Raw genomic sequence first — 24,202 nt, 5'->3', positions numbered from 1 at the left:
TTTAACAAAAATTAAGTTTCAGTGGCCTTATAGAGTAGTGCTTTGAGTCTAGTATATGGTGTATCTTATACCAGTATCACTTTAATGGTGCTGTCTTCACTTTAGATCAGCCAGTATTGTAGTAAAAGAATAAACTTCATATTGATTATGTATGTTCCATAACTGGAACATAGACTTTATTTATCAAAGCCCTGAGTTCGGCCTCACGGCCTCACTCCAAAGTCAGAGCCAGGTGAGATACTCACAGCTCAGTGGTCAAAACCCAAGTATTTGAAACCTTCGTTCTATATACAATAGACATTTTGCCTCGTATAGTTCGCACGATGCTCTCCGTATGCACACAGTGGTAATATATCCAACGCGATACACTACGACTGTACAAATAAAAACGAAATGGTTACCAAGATTATATCTATTTCAAAGAACTACCTATTGCCGAACTTCCAAAGTGCATCTATTGCAAACAGATCAGACAATTCAGGTTAGGAGTTTGCTCTTTGAACGTGCAGTGCTGAAAGGTTCAATGAGATTTTGGCGATATGGTAATTGATCGGGGAAATACGGACAGAATTCATATTGCAATCTACGACTTGAACTATTCCATCGAGGATCACATACTTCTGCATCACAAGAAATGTAACCTCAATGACTTTAAATGAACCTGAGGCTCAGAGTAAAGACCTCCGTTGTAGTACAATATATACTTTTAGTGACTACAAGTAACTGATATGGAGTATGCAACTCAACATGTGTTGACCGTATAAGCCAAGACCATCACCCAAACTAAAAATGTGAATGTTCACCTTGCGGACAGAAGGTTATGACAGTCCATTGCTATTTTACGTCGACTCCTTTTCTAATTCTACTTGCAATCAGCTAAGTACTGTGTATATGTATATGGCGACATTATGCTAACATGTAGGTATTCTTCTTTTTTTAAGTGTGACGTATACATACCAAACTATGACACTGTACAATAAAGCATGAAGTAGATCGCGATCAAAGTTAGATCGTTTCAGAACTAGTAAACTGTTTTCCAATCTTAGATGTTTAGGTGTGGACAATAAAAGCGGTATGTTATTTTAGTTGTCGTTTTACATAGACATGATTATGGTTCATTATTAAATAGTTTCATGCCATGTATATCTCGACGTTTAATCCAAATCGTGAAAATCAATCGTTTGATTCCAACTGCCATATAGAGTTCATCGTTTCCAATGATAAAAAGTGATATATACTTGTCCATAGAGCAGTTAATCGAGGGTTTGATGCAATTTGTGGAAAATACATAAACTTGCATTAGGTCTACATCGGGTCAGGCGCACAGAATGTAATAGAACACGTACGATTGCATCTCTATAATTTGTTAGGTGTTATGAGCTAATATCCAAGCCATTAAAATGAGAACGAAACGTAAAATGAGACGTTTTAAACTACTCCATGGCTTATAAAACATTTACCATACTTACCTACACATACATGCCGGTAGGGTGTCCATTGACTGAATAAAAAATATCGTTCCGGAAAATCACACTCTATCTTTACGTTGCAAGTTGTATTTTAACAGACTCGTCGGCACCCATGTCGTCAGGATTGTAATGTTGAGTAATGCGTACAAATGGGGATACCTGGCCTAACAGTGCAGCGTTTACTAATACCTTACCTAGAAAAAAACAAGCTGGTTTTTATAAAAAGCAAACCAAACCAACACTTTTTATATTCTATAATATGCACAACGTAACATGAAGTACCCGAGTTTCACGAGATCTTGCTATCTTTTTTTGCATACATCGTCTTTCCTCAAGATATATATCCATTACGTTTATAATATCACCATACTCAAAAAGAAACTAACGTCCTTTGCAGACATTGATTGTTTTGAGGTTAACGTTAACAAAAAACTACTGCTTCTCTCGTTCTTTATCTAGATTGTTCTAGTAGCAATTTCAATCTGTTATTGAGTTTTGAGAATGTCCATCTAAGCTGAGTGGTCGCAAATGCGAGTGATTACATTACGCCAGACTATTGTATTAAGTTATTATGTAAATGTAACACATTCAGCCCCAGTGACTACAAGAGTTTATAACAGATGTGATGTAACTTGCTGCGTAGAGTATTCTAATTATGGCTGGGGGGAGGGGGGTTCTTGCTAAAATAGTACGTTGCAATTGTTACCAGAACAAGCTAGATAAAGAACAGGTGTGTCCAGGGTGTACAAGGGCTATTGAAATACATAATTGTGTAAAGGGAATCTCAGAAATATGTCAAACCAGCACCTTGATTTCATCTTTTAAAGTACAGTACTATCAATATTATCCTCACTCTGATTCTATAATCAACATTAAAGTTTTAACTTAAACACAATTCCTCTGCTGTACTAAGACAATCCTCAGAAAGAACATATCTGTATGACGCAATTGCAAGGTTATCTTGAAGACAGACAAGTTGGACGACATGTTCATTTCATAGCATGTTCATTTCCCATAACTGCTTATCTCTTACAATGGATTATGGAGTAATCGACTTCAAAATTCTTATACTGATAATCCTTGGAAGCCTTCAGTTGCGAATATTGGAAAATGTTGATTGAATCCCGATATGTGTGTAAAAGCTCACCAGTAAAGAGAATGCATAAATTCCAGGTCAAAATTGATCTAATGGAAATCTTGAAAATAAGAAGTAGACTTCATGTCGTTATTCATCGACCTCCAATATTGAAATCGCTTGAAAGTTTGGATAAATGTCAGCGATGTGTATGATACCCTTCTCTTCTCAACCTTTTGACTAATTATATATATATATATATATATATATATATATATATATATATATATATATATATATATATATATATATATATATATATATATATATAGTTTATATATATATATATATATATATATATATATATATATATATATATATATATATATATATATATATATATATATATATATATATATATATATACCGGTATATATACACTTATTAAATATTAGATTTCGCTTGTTAATTGGGTTTTTTTTCGAGGTAGTGTTAGTGTTAGTGTTATTGATCGTTTGATCATTCTCGGGTGTTTCGTATCTTCTCATTACAGCTATGAAGTCATCCTACACTAAAAGTATGTAGTGGATTCTAGATTTTACTGACCAGTAAGTTATCGTTAACAATTTATTCAAAACAGTGATTTTCAGGAAACATCTAAATCCATCATCCGACTAAGTGAAGGTGTAGTTCTCTTAAAAGAAATCCTTTACTAACACCTAAGACTAAATCATAGCATGTTGTAAATTTTTGTCGACAAGTAATCTCCAACCAGATTTGTCAATATGGCATAAATTTTACGATATGCGATACTCAAACTTCATCGCAAGTCTCAGTGGAAATCAATAAGACGGTTTCGATTAGACCGTTGATGGCCTTAGAAGATAGGTGTGAAATCTCTATCTTAAAGGATTACTGAGTTGACTGTTATGAACTGGCCGGTGTGGTATAAATCGAATATGTTTAAAAGTGATATCAACAGTGTCTGAAACATGATACCAGATCCAATCGAAATATTGCGCAAATTCTTTTATTGTAAGATTCACTTCAACCTGTATTCCAAAGATGATATGCAGATTGCACAATTCATCTTACTATAAGGATCAGCTTAGCCTGGATTTCAATGCGACATGACCAGATGACAGAGTTATTGCCAAAACTATACGCCGTCGTATCGACATACCGGAGTATCCGGATTCGGTATCGTAGGGAAATGTTTGCAGGCATATCAAAATAGTTCGTATTTTGTGGGTTCAGCGTTTGAAATTTAGCATATACCGTTCCATGTAATCGGACGCTAAAAGCTAAATAATGGCAGTGGGCTTAAAGCTTATTCCCTTGGTAACTATGGTTACACTGTTCAGACTGGATAATCCACGTAGTCCGTATATATATCAAACATACAAATTCGGTTGAATTCATATTAATTGCTAGAATTGAAGAATTTGTGATTATCTTTATAGCTACATTTGCGATGTGGGTATTATATTGCTTCTAACTTCCAATTCTTTTAAAATGAAATATTCATTTTTGAAAGTCACGATTTCAGCTTGATGTCTCGTATTAAGGTCATTTCCCAACCTAAAATGTCCACTCTTCAACAGCGTCGGTCAAGTCAAAGGACGAATAAAGTGCATTTCTAAAAACGACATGCATCTAAAGATTCAGTAGCGTATGGCATTGTCTGGTTCAAAGCCCGGAGTCGACTAATGGAATTTTTATTTAACAACTTGCCTTAGTTGAAGGGTCGATGGATCTTCATTTGAAGTCGATTTGTTCAGATATTTGAAGAATTTATCCTTCTAATCAATATCATTTTTCTTAATATATATATATCAAAATTTTGGATTTTAAATTTATGATAGAGCGTTCAAGGAATATGTATGTATATAGAACTTGGATAACTCGGCCAAAGGGACCTGGGGGCATATACTATGTGTAAACTATAAGGAACATGAGGGTTACAGATAACTATAACTTCTATCTTTTAGAAAGGATTAAAAATGAGATGACCGGGATGATGCCAAAGATAATGACTTGAGCACAGAGCCTATTGTATTGATTGTGATACTAGAGCTTCTGGCATTAACGTTGTAGAATAGGCTTACTTGTCGGTCTACTTGTTACGTGAAACAAATGACACATTCTTCAGAAAGTAATTATACAGTATTTAACTTGTTAAATAAGAGTGTGACGACAAAGAAATACATACACCCTACCCTATCAGTTACAGAATTTGTTATTTGAAAACATAAAGTAACTCATAATTTCCTTTTCCTGTCACGCGTACCTCATTCCTTGCACCAAAACTAGTTTACGTGTGTAGTCGCTTAGTCTGTAAGATTTACAAGATTCGCTGTGTCGCGTCATATTGAACACATATTGCCTGGCCATGAGGGCTATAGCACCCGTTTATTACACCCGAGGGACTGTGAGTTACCAGAATCACATGCTATTTCACGAGGCCAAAGGCCGAGGGAAATAGCATGTGATTCTGGTAACTCACAGTCACGAGGGGGTAATGAACGGGTGCTATAGCCCGAATATAGGCCAGGCAATATGTGTTTTATAATATACCTCATGCTGTGAACTCGCGGTGGCAGACGACATCGTCAGAAGCTGCCATTTTGACCTGCTGTGAATGCGCGGTGGTCACGTGACCATGTAAAAGTTGATGGAACTATTTCCCTAGGGAAATAGTCATTCTATTTTCCTATCACGTGACTGATTCTAGCGAATCATGGCACAGCATTATCACTAGGTATATTATAACATCATGTAGCTCGCCACTCAGAGAGGGATAAGACACAACGCATCTAACAGTCCAATAATCACTTTGCTGTATAGATTCATTCAATTGCCAAATACCATGTGTTCCATACATTGTACATTATGTTCAACACACATCGTGACCGTTTGCTTGATTGCTTGATTGATTGATTGATTGGTTGATTGATTGATTGATTGATTGATTGATTGATTGGACATAAGAGAAATGGTGACGATTCCAGAATCAAATACTTTGAATAACTTTAAACAACACACCGAATGTTGAATAAACGTACAAAGATATTACGATGTACATTATCGCATTAAAATAATCGCTCGCCTGTGTTTTGGTAATCATTGGTATACTGTATCATACTTATATATATATATATATATATATATATATATATATATATATATATATATATATATATATATATATATATATATATATATATATATATATATATATATATATGTCCAAGAAGAGATAACACTACATTTGCACAGTTACCGTGGTGTGCATTATATTATGGTTCCCATGGTATTCATTTGCCAAGTCTTAACATCGCACAAGCATTATCGACATTTTCAAGCCCATGTAATGTCAGTATATTGGGCGTTCAATTCCGGGGTTGAATTACTTAATAAAATGGTGTAATTATGTTATTTACCATGTAACCCCTCCGTATGTTGGTCCCTAAAAGGCAAAACACCACGGGAGCTATTACAATGGATTTTAGATGCACACCACCTACAGTTATGACCATACAATACTGGTAGATTTGACCTTGGCATTCATTTTAAAGGTCAAGTTTTAAAATTCAATCAATATCTTCTGCATCAAACCCTTTGTATTATTTAAACGTGGCTGATATCTTTCAAACTTTTTTTCAAAGATGATGCAGAATATGCAACATTACAAACGATTTATTTTGTTATCCTAAAGCTAACTATTACCATTAAATTTAATCTTGACTTTGGCCTCCGAGTATCGAAATCAGATCATTTTTTGAGTATTATAGACATAGTTTAGTGTTCCTTTATGGTTGATTGATGCTTACATACATAGAAATATGTTTGTTCTATATCTTCAAAATCAGTTCTGAATATAATCAAGATGGGACTTCTTTCGACGCTTTTCAATCAGTCACTTAGAGATAGATGTATGGGTTATCTTACATCAAGTCAATGTGATTCAATTACGAATCCCCATACGGCTATACCAGTTCCATATATAATATTTACCCAGTGGCAATAGAATAACAACATTTGCGTATCTATAAAGGACACTATGCATCCTGCAAATTTACCCAACGGCCACTGGATGATCAAAAGCAGTTTATTTACTTATTTATTTATTTATTTATTTATTTATTTATTTATTTATTTATTTATTTATTTATTTGTTTAGTTAGTTATTTATTTATGTGATTATTTATGTGTTTATTTATTTACATTTTACATTAGTCAGGCAGTCTACACAGGTGACGAACAACTATAAACGTGGGCCCTCAAAATATAGACGTAGAAATAAAAGACAACCGCCAAAAAGTAGTTACAATACAAGATCAATGGAAACACACTTTATACAATGACAAACAGACACCCAGATACAAGATTCTCATTATTAAACTTGTTCACGCGTAGCTCATGCTAATGGTTTTCAATCTGAATATTAACAATCTTCAATACTGGTTTGTAATGACAAGTGAAATATCAAATGACAAGAATTCGAATCTGTTAAAACTAGAATTTCTCTAAAATTCTCAGTTTTAAAACAAGGAACTTTCATTGATCGGATGTCATTGTGCCTAAAAAAATATAATTACTAGTCTACGTTGACATCACGTTTACCATACAAACTATTTACAATAAACTTGACATCAAATTCTAGATTCAAAATTTAAGACAATGTAAAAAATACAATACCTAGAAAGCAAACAGAATTCAAACGGTATTATCCATAATAGTTCACATAAATATTTATGCACATTTCTATTTCAAAACCTTTGTGTCATTAATTTTTTTTACTAAACAATGAAAACCCTGAAACCTGAAACAAAATGCCGCTGGTTCTTAAAAACTTTTACAGACACTGCTACATTTTATTGTCTTCCTCGCTCAACAAAATCTTACTAACAATGCTACATGTTATCGTCACGCTCGATAAATATCTCTGTTTATAAGATTTTTGTTGAGCCAGACGATTAGATGTGGCAGTATTAGTAAAAGTTTGTTGAGCGAAATGACGTCTTGTTTCATGTTCCGTGATTGTAATTGTATTCTGGCGTATAGTGTTTGTTGGCATAGAAAGTGTTTGATAAAAGCTGCTGACAATTGACGATTTGACATACCTGTGATAATCAGTCATGCATTAACTAAATTGTGTAGAAGCTGACAGAAGATTGAATTATTTCCCTAAATAGTTATATTTTGTCAAAATATATAGTTATTTAGATCTAGGTCAGGTCAAAGTACAGGCTTCCCAAAATAAAAACGATGAGAATATGAACGATTTTGTAATGGGCAGCTAAAAGGTTAATGCACTGCCTAAGTTATAGTAAAAATTTCATTTGTACTTAATTGTTTGAAATTGTATGTCTTCCCTATCCTTAAACCCTACAACTCAATCCCTCACCGAACTACATACATACATACATACATACATACATACATACATACATACATACATACATACATACATACATACATACACACACAAACACACACACACACATACATACATACATACATACATACATACATACATACATACATACATCATTATATAGTGTTTCTGAAACTCTGACAGACAAAATGGGAATGCTGATGCTAGCTGTTTCATATCTTCATATGTCTTTACCTCATCACAATGATGTACTTGTAAATGACAGGTTTTCACTGACATTAACCCTATTAGTGTATATGAGTGACATGTTTGTACTAATAGAGTGAATCCTGTTGTGAAATTGAATTTTTTTCATGTCACATGATCAGTATGCAACATTTTCACCAATAATAGATCGCGTGCCTTGCTGCTGTATTTGTAAAATTGTCTCTACTGTGCCTTTCGTTTCCGCGAATGATTTTTTACCGAAGTAATTTACTTTATACAAAGTCAATCTTAATAAGTAAATACATATTTCTTAATAATAGTAAATACTACTTAAATGTAATGTGTTAACGTATAAGCTTTCTTTGATTACTGACCTTGAATAATTCAATATCAGCAGAAAACCTATCTTAATATACGCAGACGAGCAAAGGTTGCGAATATACATGCGCAAAACCATCGTATGTCTCCATCCTTGTGGGTACACTCTCATATTATGTGTTACTTGGTGACAGATTACCTGCATGGAGTAGCAATGATGCTGAAACCTGTCTGTGGCATAGTAGGCTCATAAAGCCATGTATTGTAGTACCCTGAGTACACTTTTTCATAAGAAAACGACAAAAGATACGAAGTTTTCTTATATTCTCATTTCTGATTGCTCAGATAGTTTATACAGATGAAGGTCCATTGAACAAAAAGTACATTGAAGCGAACACAATTGTATCGTTTACATTCACTTCACTTTATTAAAAAAACTGTTTTCTTTTATTTTGTAAAAGGTAAATAATTCATCGACATTCTCATAAAATAGTAAATTCATTCCGAATGAGTAGATTAATTGTCAGTCGTAAATCGTGTATATGTTCCATTGTAGGAAACATAGCAATAGTGTTTGAACTGAACAGTACTGTGCATAGTAAGATATATGGTACAAATGTACATCGAATGTGTTCATTGAAATACATGTAAGTGATATCTATTCCTGTAAAGGTATCTCACTGGTAAAATACTAACATAACCGTGCCGTTGTCTTGGTTTTAAGAACCTAGCTTACACAACATTCGTGTTTAGCATATATTTTGGAAGCACTCTGGTTGTTCTTTCACTCTTAAGAAAGTAAAATGGAATATGTTTAACTACAATGTCATGGGAACAAGTAGTTAATTGTTTACAAGGAGTGGTGGAGCATTATGGTTAAACAATTCATAACTAGTTCACATACCAGTATCATTTCATGACAAAGATTGATCAACATTTGAAAGCTGCCATTATATTTTATGTTTTACCCTGTTTTTTCAGTCTTTTAAATCTCTAAATTTATCATTATTCAATTGAGGAAGACTTTTACAATGTTTAATATTATGTTGCATCACTCCATATTTTCCTTAACCTACCATTTAAACGTGTGTAGCAATTATAATCCTTTCGTATCCGAATAAGGTAATTCGGTGTTGTGAAATACGTTTGATTCCTATGAACTGTATGCATTCTGAATATTGTTCATGCCAAATACCAGCATGTACATGCCATGAGTAATTTTAATTCTTTTGTAAAGTTTGCGTGCCAAATATCTTTCATGCAACATACCAGCATGCAAAATGATGTGTATGCAAAATATAAGCATATCATGAATAATTTGATTGCTGTCAACTGGTATGAATGACAAATACGTTTCATGCATTACACATGCAAACATATTTTACATATGTGATGAATAATTTTGATCATTTTGATTATCTTAGTCTTTTGTATAGTGTGTATGCCGAGTATCTTTTATGTAATAGCCATTCAAGCATCTACATATGTAATGAATTTTGTTTTATTCGCTAAACATCGCAAATAATGTTCATTTCTATGTACAATTTATCACATCAATATCTTTGAAATAAGGCATAAAACCATGAATAATCTTGTAGCGTAATTTACTGTATATTTGAATTCAACTCCCATGAAGGGCTGAGAAGCGATCAATTCAACTATTGTATTGCAGTAAAAAAGATAATGTTCTCTCGATGGGAAATACTATTGACAAAAAACACGTGAAAACACGTAGTTTCGAGTCATGAATGCTTAAAACAGAAGGTTGGAAGTTGACATCTGAGAAGTGGTTGTATTATAAGATATTCAGACATACAAATACCATGAACAAATATTGTAGCAGTTATTAGAATTACGATAAATCCAGTTACGTGGACGTGTCTTACTAAAGGAAACTAATACCATGGTAGTCTTGAAATTTTATTGTCGTTTTATTTGTTATATCTTTCAGAAATTTTCTAATGATTGATGGGACATGTCAAACAATAACCATTGTAACTCTTCTAATCTTATGATCGACAAACTATAATTTCATACTCGCTAGCAATGGTAGACAAAAGGGCTATTGTGTCGGATTCAGTGTTAACTATCATATTAGAAAATGGGTTTCTAAAAGCTTAAGACTTGTTTCGGTAATAACAGAGTTTAATGTTAAAACATATGAAGTAAAGTCAATATTTACATATAGACATATTCGTGACAAATATTGCCATCTGCGTCGAATACGTATTATATTCAATTATGCTATTGAGTTATGTTTTTGTAAAACCCGCAGAAAAAAAGTTCGAAAATAGATAGCTCTTTTTTCCATATTATTCTGTTTTTATGGAAAACACGCTGCAATTCTAGTGATTGGGATATAAATCATTTGACACAAAGCTTAGTTGACAGTTTTATATTTCCTTAGAAATCGCACAATGTAGTTGGAATGTCACTCGTGCTATGCGGTCTTTCCACTAAATTAAAGGCTGGTAGTACAAAGGCTATCCACTAATTGACAATCTAGACTTCCTAGACTCCTCAGTGTCAAACATTTTACCTACCTTCTGCTTTATCCGTCTTCTGCTTACTTAGTCCAGTGTCGTCAAATTACTCTGGGAATAACGTAAAGTTCATTAAAAAACGCTTAGCTTGAGATTGTACTTCTGAAAACAATATATCTGCATCGAGATATGTTGCTATGATATCTTCACTGCAGACATGACTTGGAACATTGCCCACAACACCTATCGCAATGCATGCATGAATGGTAAATATGTTATTACCATTATGCCGTTACAGTTAACACGCCCTTTTCATTTCTGTACTGCTGTGTAACGCTGCTATAAGTTATTCTTTTTTAAATATAGTGTTGACATGGTATATTTATAATCATTACATTTCGCACGCACGCACGCACGCACATATACATATACATACATACATACATGCATGCATACATACATACATACATACATACATACATACATACATACATACATACATACATACATACATGCATACATACATACATACATACATGCATACATGCATGCATGCATGCATGCATGCATGCATGCATACGCACACACACACACACACACACACATACATACATACATACATACATACATACATACATACATACATACATACATACATACATGCATGCATACATACATGCATACATACATACATACATACATACATACATACATACATACATACATACATACATACATACATGAGTTGGTAGGTGGCGGGTGGCTGGACTTATCATGGCGAATTATCAGTATAGTTTATGGAAGATTTTAAAGGGGTGGTGCTGAATGTAGTAACAACCTGTAAAAGATTATACACTGCATTTCATCATGTGCTCAAGATCGACAACTCAGGGTCGATTTGTAGCCAGGTCCAAACCAATGGACATCGTTCTATCCGTCTTTGTCAATGTCTGCCTGTCAATCTACGTGTAAAGTCGATGGACTAGCACAAGTGGTTGCTATAAAAACGTATCTGCACATGTTAGGCTTGTGTTCAGTGACATTTGTTTTGAATATTAAATTTCAAGAAAGAGTCATGTGATTACTTATGTAGTTAAAAGATGTTTCTAGGCCTCCGGACTACCAAATATGCCCAGTTTGTTCTACTGGTTACACATTAGAAAAAAGTAATGAGTTATCATAAAGAAAATAGATAGTAAAATAAATGACGAAAAAGGTGTGTGGATACACAGTTGTCGTTATTTCAACAGAAATACATAAACTAAAAATACGTGACAAGACATATAGTGCTTACATAATCTATCACAAGCATGTCTATGGAGCAACACGATACCATAGGCATACTTACATTAATATATATAAACAACGCCCGGGATTTTATTTAGTTTTTCTACCGGAAAAGTATACGGTTAGATGAAATTCAATATACCTGCAATGCTAGGCGATGAATAAGTTGACATGTTTTCATGATATATATATTTAGATTGATATTCACGACAACGTGTTTTGAAAGTAACTGTAGATGGATTGTCCACTTATAAGCACACGTGCTGTACTTGTGACAAGGAATTCCGGTTATTACTATATTAATAAGTTATGTTTTATCAAGCTGATGATGACTCTGGCAATCACACATCCGTCTTTATCAAAATGAAGGGTATGTATGTATGTATGTATGTATGTATGTATGTATGTATGTATGTATGTATGTATGTATGTATGCATGCATGCATGCATGCATGCATGTATGCATGTATGTATGTATGTATGTATGTATGAATGTATGTATGTATGTATCTAGGTATGTTCTATTCCTCAATAAGTAGTAGAACATATACAATAAGTAGTAGAACATATTCTTAGTAATGTGCTATTATTATACTACATCTACCAATAATTCATCATGTAAATGCATTTCCCTGCACGTACAAATTTCAGTTGCTAATTGGTGCTACCATTCCCATTATTGAAATCTGCCACTTAAAGACCTGTTGGCGTGTTTGAAATTTAGCACGTTCTCCATTCAAATTTAACAAGTGTAAATGAATAAATGTCAAACGGTAATAGGTAAATACATTTAGCCGTGTAAAAAGTATTACCTAATGCGCCATAGACAGCACGTTGGAATAGGTGAAACGTGTAGGATAACGATCGTCTGTGTTAGAATTAAGGATGTCTTTCCTGATGCACCGATCATTTACAGTGTGTGAATTCGAGTGTCTTGCCGGGGGATGTATTGTCTTCAACACTATATAGTTTCCTATACTTTGATTTTATTACTGTAACAGTGGCATTCAATAGGAAAAGTTATCCACAAGGTGTATCCATATGTTGAGTTCATTGTTAAAATATTGAATTGTGAGATAGAGTATGATCTCTAGGCGAGCACATGAATACTTAGGGCATGAAAAAGAAAATAGATTTGGAGAAACCGCGCAATTTAGGAACGTCAAAAAACGACACGCTGTGTGTTAAAATGAACTTCACTGAAATCGGTCAAACACACACTTTGCTACTTTTAATGTGAATTCAATTAAGAAACCATGGAGTAAGCCTACTTAGTGTCTTCATAATTTATGAACCAAACTAAAATTTGCTATTACGACGAAAGGGAAATTACTTTTACATCCAGAATTTTTTTGATTTCGATTCCGAAAAGGTCATTAATATTCAATGACAATTGGATATATGGTTATCAATATAGCCAAGTTTGCCTTGGGTTTTATTTTGATAATTAGTCTGGTAGGAATCTAATAGTATTTCCCTGTATACAAGTACTTGCCCCTATAGGAACAATTGAAACTTATCGTGTATTGCTTGTCATATTCAATGAAAAAAGTCTTCGTAAGCCATTGGACTCTTTAGGGCACTTTACAAGAGGCACCCCCCCCCCCCTGCTTCAGTAGGACAAAAATATATCGTGGCTAGTGAGAATGAGTGAAGACAGTATGTTCATTTTTGAAATTCCCAGTTTCTGCACCTTCTATTACAATGGTTTCAAGTGAATACCAATGCATGGATAGTATAGAGAAAGGTCTATTACGTTAAATCCTGCATTGAGTATTACATTTTGACTGTAGATTGATCGCGTGTTCCAGTAAATCGAGTTCTTGTATGTTGGTGTACTAAAGACTGTGTCCCGGTAGTTGTGTTCGAAAAGGACAACACAATACGTGTATGTTTCTTTTCCCTAGTTATTCTCAGTATTTCTCCGCATAGAAGCAGTTTAGCATCGGTCTGTGAAAAAAATGATAGAAAACTACTCTCATACGAGTGTTAGTATTTCTCCATATCGTCATAAGTTCATATTGTAACACAGTTCGACAAATTAAGGCAATCATACAAAGACAAGAATTATACTATAGAATTTTTGTCAAGCGGCGATAAATCGTCAGTTTTCATGCAGCCTGCTTGTTTCCGGTATATTTATGACAGGAAGCTAGCACATCGAGTCGCCTAATGAATTAATTCAAAAAATCTTCAACATCGAATTTCAAAGTGATGAGATCAGTATATATTATAAAAACGTAGACTTATTAAGCAAAATACATCTAGTATCTGAAATGTCTTTTTGGGGTTTTTTGCTCGTTGTGGTAAAGTATGTGTTCATGGTTTGGACTGTAAATTCCCCAATATCATTTTGTGTGCATCTGGTAGAGCCCATTACAACCAATACCGTGGCATATTATGTTAATTCTGAAATTTAATGTGCACACACACACACATGTTCAATATAAAAATCGTTTATTAAACTTCCCCTAAATTATCAATTAATGAACTCGTTTAAATTGGGTAATAAAGGCAACTCATTACTACTCTACATTCAGAAATACGCCATATAATACACAAAAAGATTACAATTCCATCAAACCTTCAAGTTCAATGATCTCTTGAATATCGTCGGAAACGTGGCAAAGAAAAGGGGAAATTAAATGTTATACTCAAAAGAGGCACCGCCTAGTTTGCAAATCTCTTCTTCACATCATATCAAACTGTGTTGTTTAAGAGGAAATTAAATAAACTTAAGAAAATACCTCCTTACTTTGTTTGTTTGAAACATTAAGTATCTCAGTCTCCTCATTGCCTGAGTTCATCGCAATGGAAAAATATTGAGGCCACATGAATTCATAACGGTGAAATTAAAAAAGGTCCTTTACTTAGGACCTTTTTTAAAATTATATTTTCATATATCTATATGTACAATTTATTTCACTCGTACCTTGTTAACATTTGTATTATGAACTACTGTTACAGTATTACAATTCCTGTTCTACGAATTGCATTCAAGTTACAAGATATAATGTATCGCATTGAAACTTATGGAATTACTACCCCGAACAGTCTTGTCTGTGTCTATTCAGTATATCACTAATTGATGCAAGCTATGGTAACCAAATATATTGTATATTGATACACTAGCTACGTCATACTAAATCTATATCAGTAATCGAAGATACGTTGTTTATCACTTCTGAGGCCGGACCATTGATTAAGTTCAACGACCCATAGCAGAACTAGTGTTACAAAAATAGACACCGACATTCTGAATAGTGTAATTAAACAATTTGTCTCAGTAGTCAATTTCAATAGCATAATAAAATGAAATCGACAATTATACAATATAAAGCCTTATAAGAAATAATGTACCGCTTTCTGATAAGACGTATTAACGACTTTTTTTCTTTGAACATTTCCCGATTCCATACCTTAACTGTCAAGTCATAACTCAATGACTGGACTGCATGTACGTGGATGTCTGGTATGCCAAAGCCATGTTTCACTTATTACAGCTATTTGAAAAACCGACATCTTCAGTTAAATTACACAAATCGTCAGTAAAGGAAAGCTTGTAATTACGTACCTGTGTCGTAGAGTATCTTCTCAAAATCTCAGTTGATCAAATGAAGACTTCAGTTTACCGTCTTACATGTGTTCTAAATATTAAATTTAATCCAAAACTCTTTCGATCATTCAACAATCCAAAGCTGTTAAAAGTCGGTTCCTTTATTTCCACTGTAAACCTAAAAGTACATTATATTTGACCCGTTTTATCATTGAATGTCATTATTGAAGAAAGTGTATGACATTCGTTGGCTTTTTCTTCGCAAAGTACAGTAGCGAAACGTTTTTTTTTTTCCTTTTAAGTTATTTTAGAAAACCCTGCCAATTGTTAAATCTTTTAGTATCTCGTTTGAGTTGAGCTGTACGTTCATATTCAATGAATAGAGCAGTGACTATGTGCTCAAGAAGCGCTACAAACGCTGTGTTGCTTTTCCAGCTCTAGCCATGAAAATACTGTGAGGTTGAAGCTCTCATTAACATATCGTTTGGGCCATAAAGTGATTCTTACTCAATGCATTTAGAGTAAATCACGTTTAAAACGTTAAGTGAAAGTAGTCGTAGTCGCTGTACATGGAGTTTCTGTGCATGCACGTCAACGCTTGTTGAAAATAAAGCAGTTTAATGATACAAATGTCATGTGAATGTTAAGGATTAAACCCGAGATTCGTCTGAAAGATGTGATTAGTAAAACAGGTTATGAAGATGCAAGAAACTGATATTTTTGGCGCCTGTGCAGATAAACACGGTCCCGTAGGACTCTAAATCATATTTCACATTTAATCCATCTACTTAGCTCTGTAAGAGTCAACTTACGCTTGATACTTGAGGCACAGGGAATTCTCGCTAATGTCGACGGTTAAAAATGAGGATTAAAGATCTCTCAAAATGTTGCACACGTGACGAGCGGACAGAGGCTCACTGATTTACTGAGGAAGGTTCATGAAAGAGTCTTGTTGTAAATCTAGTTAACCTTTCGATGCTTAATCAAAGTAGGTGTGATTTTTAGATAAAGGAATACGGTCCGCGATACGATGACATGTTTTACAATTACTAGCCAACAACACACACACTCTCTCTCTCTCACTCACTCACTCTCTCTCTCTCTCTCTCTCTCTCTCTCTCTCTCTCTCTCTCTCTCTCTCTCTCTCTCTCTCTCTCTCTCTCTCTCTCTCTCTCTCTCTCTCTCTCTCTCAGTCTCAGTCTCTCTGCTCATTTGTCGTTTTCTTTCCTCCCCAGCCCTTTTTTTTCAATAAAATGTTACTCAAAAGAGTACAGGTTACAATAACTCATCACATATAATATGACTGTTAACGGATCCAATAAACTGTATTGGTGTATAAAATTTGAACTAACACATAATACGCAGAAGTTCATATTTTTTTATTAACTAGTACTACTATAATTTTACAATAAAATGTATAGGAAACATATTCTGTTACAATACATTTTTGATTCAGGAATCACATTTCGTGAACATTGATAATAAACAATTCTATGAAAGATGGCGTAAGTCTGGCATTCAATGAATATGATCAGGTCAAACAATGGACCTAGGTGTATTACAAGTAAAGGTCGTGATCACACAGTGTAAATGCATGATGGGTCACTGACTTCCACTTTAGGCCGATATCCTCCGCATGGGGGCGCACTGTTTGCTAAACTTGAAATAACATGATTACGCCGATTGTACCACCCATACATTCCAAGTGACGGACCTAATCATTCAAAGAATTGAAAAAGTACAATCACTGAACATCGGCATCGCTGACACTGTATCTGCACCATGACAACGATATGCCACTTGAAGAAGTGTTGAAAGATTTTTTCCAGTATTAATATTTATTCTAGAATGTATATTCGTTGCTAGTATATCCCTGTTTGAATTTATTCAAAAAAAAATATTAAGACTATGGAGTCAGTAGTGAGGAGCCCCACAACATCTTTTCCATTCTCGCAAACCAGAGCTGTTATTTCTTCCGCGAGACTGCGAAATAACGAACATGTGTGTCTTGGACGGGGTGCCATAAAAGAGGGTGTGGTTTACGATGATGCATCTTTTCCAGAAAACGAAAATATGAGTGGTGGTATATACATGTAGATATTAAACTATCATTTGTGCCGAACCAGTGAAATGACAGGAACGTATTACGTACACAACTATTCTACAAACCTCTCCGTATATATTTTACATTAGCAATATAAGTCACGCAGTTCGTCTTATGACACTCTTAGCTTCTTGTTTAGCTTTCCTCCGACTTATTTTACTCAGTGGTAATATGATCTTTTAGTACAAGGCCTACCCAGCCTTTTACATTTCTCACAGAGCTCTCTTGGGTGTTCCTTATTATTATCCCCAACATCTAGGTCATCTGGTTTCTCCAGAGGGCGCTGTAACAAATAAATCAAAGGTATTACCTGGATTTTGAATCATCAATTTAGGCCAATGCTTACGTCAAAGTCGATGGAGCTAATTCTAAAGTGTGGAATTGATATCGTTTTCGTCTGAATCATGGTTTACATGTAAATGTCTGTGCCAAGAGTTGTTGGTGTGGGTAGTTTTCTCAAAATATGATTGCGATAGTTCAGGAAGATCCTGCAAATGACTCAGTACAACCATTTTCATTGAACACAACTTTCTTGTTGAACTGTCCACGTCTCAAATCGTCCGAACGTAGATCTGGCGCGTCAATGCGAAGCAATTAAAAATTTCTTTCGTTGTCAAAATTTGGAAAAGGAATACATATTTGACAGACATTCACACAGACTCGCATGATTAGACAGCAGACGCCGATACCGCGAGACAGACAGACAGACAGACAGACAGACAGACAGACAGACAGACAGACAGACAGACAGACAGACAGACAGACAGACAGACAGACGGTAATAAAGCATCGACAGCAAATGTATGAATTCTTACTATGTTAAAATTTGGCTAAAATGGTTTTATTTCACAGGAAATACCTGGTGACCAAGCATTTCTTCATGATAAATAAGGGCAATGACCATCATCTTATGCCCGATATTGAAAGGTAACATGGTAATCTATGTCTGGAAGAAAACAATACCATCAACCCTAATTAGGTATGTAATATACCATTTTATGATTCATTCATATAAGAGACTGTCTTTGTTCTCACCTGTTTCTCGGGGTACACGTTTATTTTACATGTTTGGCACTCTTGTCCTGAATCAGCCCAGCTATTGGCACTCATCCAATGACGATTACACTGTGGACACCTGTATTCACCAAAACATCGTCTGTGACCTTGGTATGGGGTCAAACCTTTGCCTTGCTTTCTCTGAAGGAGATTAAGAACGATGGTAAGGGAATTCAACAATCACTTTGCTCTGAATTCCTTGACTTTCAAATTGTCTTCCGGGAAACAGTGACCTAGTTACATAAATTATACATCACCTGTTATAATAATACCATTGGTGAGTGACACCCTGCGTTGTATGCCCACTGTATTTTTATATAATACATACCTGTGAACGAAATATTGTTATCCACCCGTTAACAATAACAATCAATAGGGAACTTGCAAACCCGCCATGTTGAATGTTGCATCATGAGAAATGTGATAATAAATACTAATCAATTAGTATTGTAAACATTGTTGATACATTGTTTGTAACCACAAATAATCAATTCATAATTACCCTGACAATTGTGGGAGGTTAATTTTATCAGTAGCTCCTGATTAGGTATTACGATAACCACAGATAATCCCATAGTCCTTTGCGTCTGAGCATGCTCAGTCTGGATTGCAAGTTCCCTATTGTATGGTCATATCTGTTTCATTTTAAACATGATAAATTTACACATGACTAATTGAACGACCCTAAAATAGCAAACCATTTCTAGGAATTACTCCCTGCAATGTTTCGACGAAGTGTAAATCAACAATAGTATTTCTATTTACATGCATTTTTCCTAGAATTCGAAATCAAAAGAATATATGATTATATATATTACATATTGTTTGTATAATCAGTGTCATTTATAAAAAAAATTTAAATCTCCATTAATAGTGTTTACTGTTACAGTAAATTACAAATATACAATGTATATTCATTCTACAGTTTACCTAAGGTTGTTTTTTCGTTTTTTTTCTAATAACAATCATTGCAAAATGCTAAGCTAATAAGACAACGGCATACTTATTTTTCTTACTTTTAGAGAGAGAGAGAGAGAGAGAGAGAGAGAGAGAGAGAGAGAGAGAGAGAGAGAGAGAGAGAGAGAGAGAGAGAGAGAGAGAGAGAGAGAGAGAGAGAGAGAGAGAGTCGAGAGAGAGAGAGAGAGAGAGAGAGAGAGAGGGGGGAGGGAGGGAGGGAGGATATCTAATTTAAGGGTACATATTAGGGTTTAATGTATTTATTGCTTTATGTTAATTTAAATCCTCGATGAAGTTTAGCTTACAAAAGGTGTTATCACACAATTATCGCATATTGGTTGTCAAGGAACAGAAATTTATGTCAAATGTATTGAATTTAGACAATGAAATGGATTCTTTAATGGATGGTGTCTTAATTAAGATATTTTTTTAATAAGCATCCATAATCAATAAACTATCACAAGCTTAAGTTTACTTTCGTTTCGGTGTACAATATCAGTATAAGTCACTATGACCCTGCAAACGTTGCTTTGCCAGGGTTAAGAAATGGATACGAAATATGGACTCAAGAATTCGTGAAAGCAGATAGAATAAATATATACGTAGTATTTAACATACCGACGCCATGATGGTCATATCTGTTTCATTTTAAACATGATAAATTTACTCATGACTAATTGAACGACCCTAAAATAGCAAACCATTTCTAGGAATTACTCCCTCCAATGTTTCGACGAAGTGTAAATCAACAATAGTATATATGTCTATTTACATGTATTTTTCGTAGAATTCGAAAGAAGATATAATTGCAATTCATATTGTATACTCAGTGTCATTTATAAATCTTCTCTAATCTCCATTATTAGAGTTTACTGTAAATTACAAATGATAGAGTTGTATAATCATTCTACAATTTACCTCGTCTTCTTTCGTTTTGTTTTCTAATAACTATCATTTCAAAATACTAAGCTAATAAGACAGGGATTTCATACTTTCATACATTATTGTTTTACTTTTAAAATATGTAACTTAAGGGTACATATTAGGGTTTAATGTATTGATTGATTTATGTTAATTTAAATACTCGATGAAGCTTGGCTTACAAATGGTGTTATCACACAATTATCGCATATTGTTTGTCAAGGAACAGAAAATTATGTCAAATATATTGAATTTAGACAATGAAATTGGTTCTTTAAGATTATAAGTGTCTTAATTTTAACAAGCATTGATAATTAATAAACTATCACAAGCTTAAGGTTACTTTCGTTTTGGTGTATAATATCAGTATAAGTCACTATGACCCTGCAAACGTTGCTTTGCCAGGGTTAAGAAATGGATAGGAAATATGGACTCAAGAATTTGTGAAAGCAGATAAAATAAATATATACGTAGTATTTAACATACCGACGCCATGATGAATGATACTACCAAGTATAGATGTCCCCTTTGAACGTCAACTGTTTATAGTTGGTGATAGACGGTGTTAACGTTGTTGATGGTGTTCTGTAATATCTATACTAAATACCTACATTGTATGCTGGGGGTATAACCGGAAACAACTTGTATTACGTTATAAGTTGAAGGGTCACACCTGATCAATTCTGGGTAAATTACAAGCTGATTTACAGAGAATAATGAGGGTACATAGAGTGGTTATCTAGACTAAGGCACTTAATTCTCATATAAACCGAAAGCTGCTTCATTAACAAGTTTAAGTTATCATTTTAATAATAAATCATAGACCAATCAATGATAATACAACCTTGTGGGTTTTTTCTCTGCAAACTTTTATATCACGGGTCAATTACTACCCTATTTGGCCCTTCTTCCTTATACTTTCTGAAAATAAAATCTATGGATGATGAGATGGTATATTAGGAGATAGATCTAGAGTCTGGGTTATTCTTGTTGTACTCTGAGATTAACTATACTGGTAAATGCATGAACTTCCGTTCGTCTTCAGATGACAGTCGATGAAGTGAAAGTAAGACTGAGATCCAACACAGGTGTAGAATGACACAAGTAAAATGCAAACGAACAGAAACCAACACTGAGGTGTTTAAGTATTAAGAAAGTAATCAATTATACTGTAGCTAGTGCTATATTGATCACCGTTGTCAACAGTAAGGGAACACTTGAAGGTCTTTGCGTGATGCCTTATACATTGGGTCATTTGCATGAGATATGAGATTACTCATGATCAAGATCTGATTTACTGTTTAGAGGAGTTTCATAGTAATGATGTATTTGCTATTCGATTGCATTTTATTGGAAAGGAAACTGAATATATTTGGAACTAGTCTGGAAATGTTACTTTTAATTATTATAAAATAGGATATTCCATCAATTACAAAAATGAATAACAATACATGTTATAAGACATACGATTCTTTTTATTGTCTTTATTAATACATATTAAGATACAACGAAAAAAATCAATTCTCAATATTTCAGTAAATTACACAGAGATATCCGATATCCAAGTAGAAGTGGCTGCTTTTGAAAATTCGGATAGTTTCTAGTTTTCAGTGGGTTTATTTACTTGATTTACACAATTAAATTTACCTCAAAGTGACAAATTATTCCAAACCTAGATCCAAAGCTATATGATAAAGGTAACTAGCATCAGATCTTAAATGAAGAACTGTACAATAGATGTCTGATGTGTTTGGCAATTCTAAACATTAACAATGCTGAAAAAGTATTGACTATTTCATCTATAATGTCAAATTGACGTGGCGAACTCTTTCAGTAAGAACACGTTTGGGATTTCAACATGTTTTGTAAAGTTAGTAAAATGTGTGGCCGTCTGTACATGGATGACCCAAACTCTGGCATTTCATACACAGGTGTTGTGGATGTTCCTTCTTTCTATCACCTACAGCTAATTCCTCGGGTTTTTCCAATGGTTTCTGTTGAGAGACACGTAAAGAGAGATGATGTAAACATGTTTTACTCGAACTCCAACCCCAACCCCGAAGTCGTGACCTTGAGATCGGTTAAAGTCGGAGAGTGAATTTGACAGTAGAAGTTACTAAATTAACAATAACACTTTGAAGTAAACGATAGTGCAGCAATCACTCCGACAAAGAATTTATTCTAATAGATTCAATTAATTCCATCCATTGCAATTAAAACAACATTAACAAAATATGAAATATACAAAATATATTTAATCTAACTTTGGAGTAAAATAGTTTATCTGAAATGACCGATAATTTGGGTACAATGACGATTTTTTATGTGTAACTTAACCATGGCCAAACTTGCAATAGGATACACTGAGTCTAGATACCTGTTTGTGTGCTAATACTACGGTATTACAGCTTTGACATCGTTGACCAGCGTCTTTCCAACTGTTTGCACTCATCCACTTACGATTGCACTTCGTACATTGATATTCACCAAAACATCGTCTGTTTACTCCCTATAGTTTGATCATATCAAAAGAGAAAGAGTTGTCATTACTTATCAAAAGAGTCGTTCCTTCACAGAAATGAATAAAACGGAACCCATTTACAAATAAACAAGTACAGGTAATTGTAATTCCTAGAAGGGAACGTTGTACTATAAATTATTTTCGCTTTGAATTCCGGCAGCTCTAAAGCTGATAATTTCAAACCAGCAAGAGTGTGACTTCTGTTACCTAGGTATCGTATCTAGAGAATCGTACAATGTTGAAAAATGTACCAACGCGTCTAAATGTCAAACGAAATATTTTGTAGACCTTATGAAGACAATCTGAATCGCAAACTGTTCGACTGACAGTAAACATTACTTAGCGGCCATTTAAATATGTTTTGAAAAAAGCACTCATGAGATCAGTCATCACCGTGCCCACTGTACAAAAAGGGGTATATTTTTTTTCCTACAAAAATCCTTTCGTGCGAAAGTTTTCTGCCTACGATCACGAGTTACTGGTCCTGGAACAAAACTGGACTTATACACGATTCACTTTCTATTGAATCAAAGACCACTGAGAAATAAAACTACATTCCTTACCAATTCTGAATCCATGGTCTCCAAAGCGTCGATCTGTACTCAGATTTCTACTGGATAAGTCAAGATGTGTTTGTCCTATAACACAGTTTCGAGTTTTTTCTCGTTTTGCTTTGCTGCCTCCAGTCCTCAGTGCTGAATGCATCGCTGTTCTCGACCTTTGCTTCTTATATTGTGTCAAATGGTGTCAGCTGACAGAAATAACTCGGAGAAAAACCCCGTCATTCCGTCAGTTGCTATATATATAATTCTGCAGAATATTCTAGAACCATTTCGATGTTTTGGCA

At 34.2% G+C, this 24,202-nt stretch overlaps 2 protein-coding genes across 2 annotated transcripts; both read right to left on the bottom strand.

The window, feature by feature from the left end:
• Window positions 1-16,997: 16,997 nt before the first annotated feature.
• On the bottom strand, window positions 16,998-21,467 carry LOC144443583 (zinc finger CCHC domain-containing protein 24-like). Its single transcript, XM_078133122.1, has 3 exons — window positions 21,321-21,467; window positions 18,936-19,097; window positions 16,998-18,183 (listed from the first exon to the last, which is right to left on the bottom strand). Exons 1-3 carry the CDS (start codon window positions 21,327-21,329, stop codon window positions 18,061-18,063), a joined length of 294 nt encoding a protein of 97 aa, XP_077989248.1. The 5' UTR covers window positions 21,330-21,467; the 3' UTR covers window positions 16,998-18,060.
• Window positions 21,468-22,319: 852 nt separating this feature from the next.
• LOC144443727 (zinc finger CCHC domain-containing protein 24-like) lies at window positions 22,320-24,080 on the bottom strand. The gene is made up of 3 exons (XM_078133270.1): window positions 23,919-24,080; window positions 23,212-23,343; window positions 22,320-22,828 (listed from the first exon to the last, which is right to left on the bottom strand). Exons 1-3 carry the CDS (start codon window positions 23,931-23,933, stop codon window positions 22,706-22,708), a joined length of 270 nt encoding a protein of 89 aa, XP_077989396.1. The 5' UTR covers window positions 23,934-24,080; the 3' UTR covers window positions 22,320-22,705.
• Between the last annotated feature and the right edge of the window lie 122 nt (window positions 24,081-24,202).

Source organism: Glandiceps talaboti, chromosome 12 (assembly GCF_964340395.1).
Source record: "Glandiceps talaboti chromosome 12, keGlaTala1.1, whole genome shotgun sequence".
NCBI lineage: Eukaryota > Metazoa > Hemichordata > Enteropneusta > Spengelidae > Glandiceps > Glandiceps talaboti.
This window is presented reverse-complemented; position numbering and strand designations above follow the sequence as displayed.

What these genes read in the sequence shown, in the direction of transcription:
- LOC144443727 (XM_078133270.1), bottom strand. An exon ending in TAGTATTAGCACACAAACAG is followed by an intron (nt 22,829 to 23,211) that starts GTATCTAGACTC and finishes GTCTCTCAACAG; the next exon opens with AAACCATTGGAAAAACCCGA.
- LOC144443583 (XM_078133122.1), bottom strand. An exon ending in ACGTGTACCCCGAGAAACAG is followed by an intron (nt 18,184 to 18,935) that starts GTGAGAACAAAG and finishes TATTTGTTACAG; the next exon opens with CGCCCTCTGGAGAAACCAGA.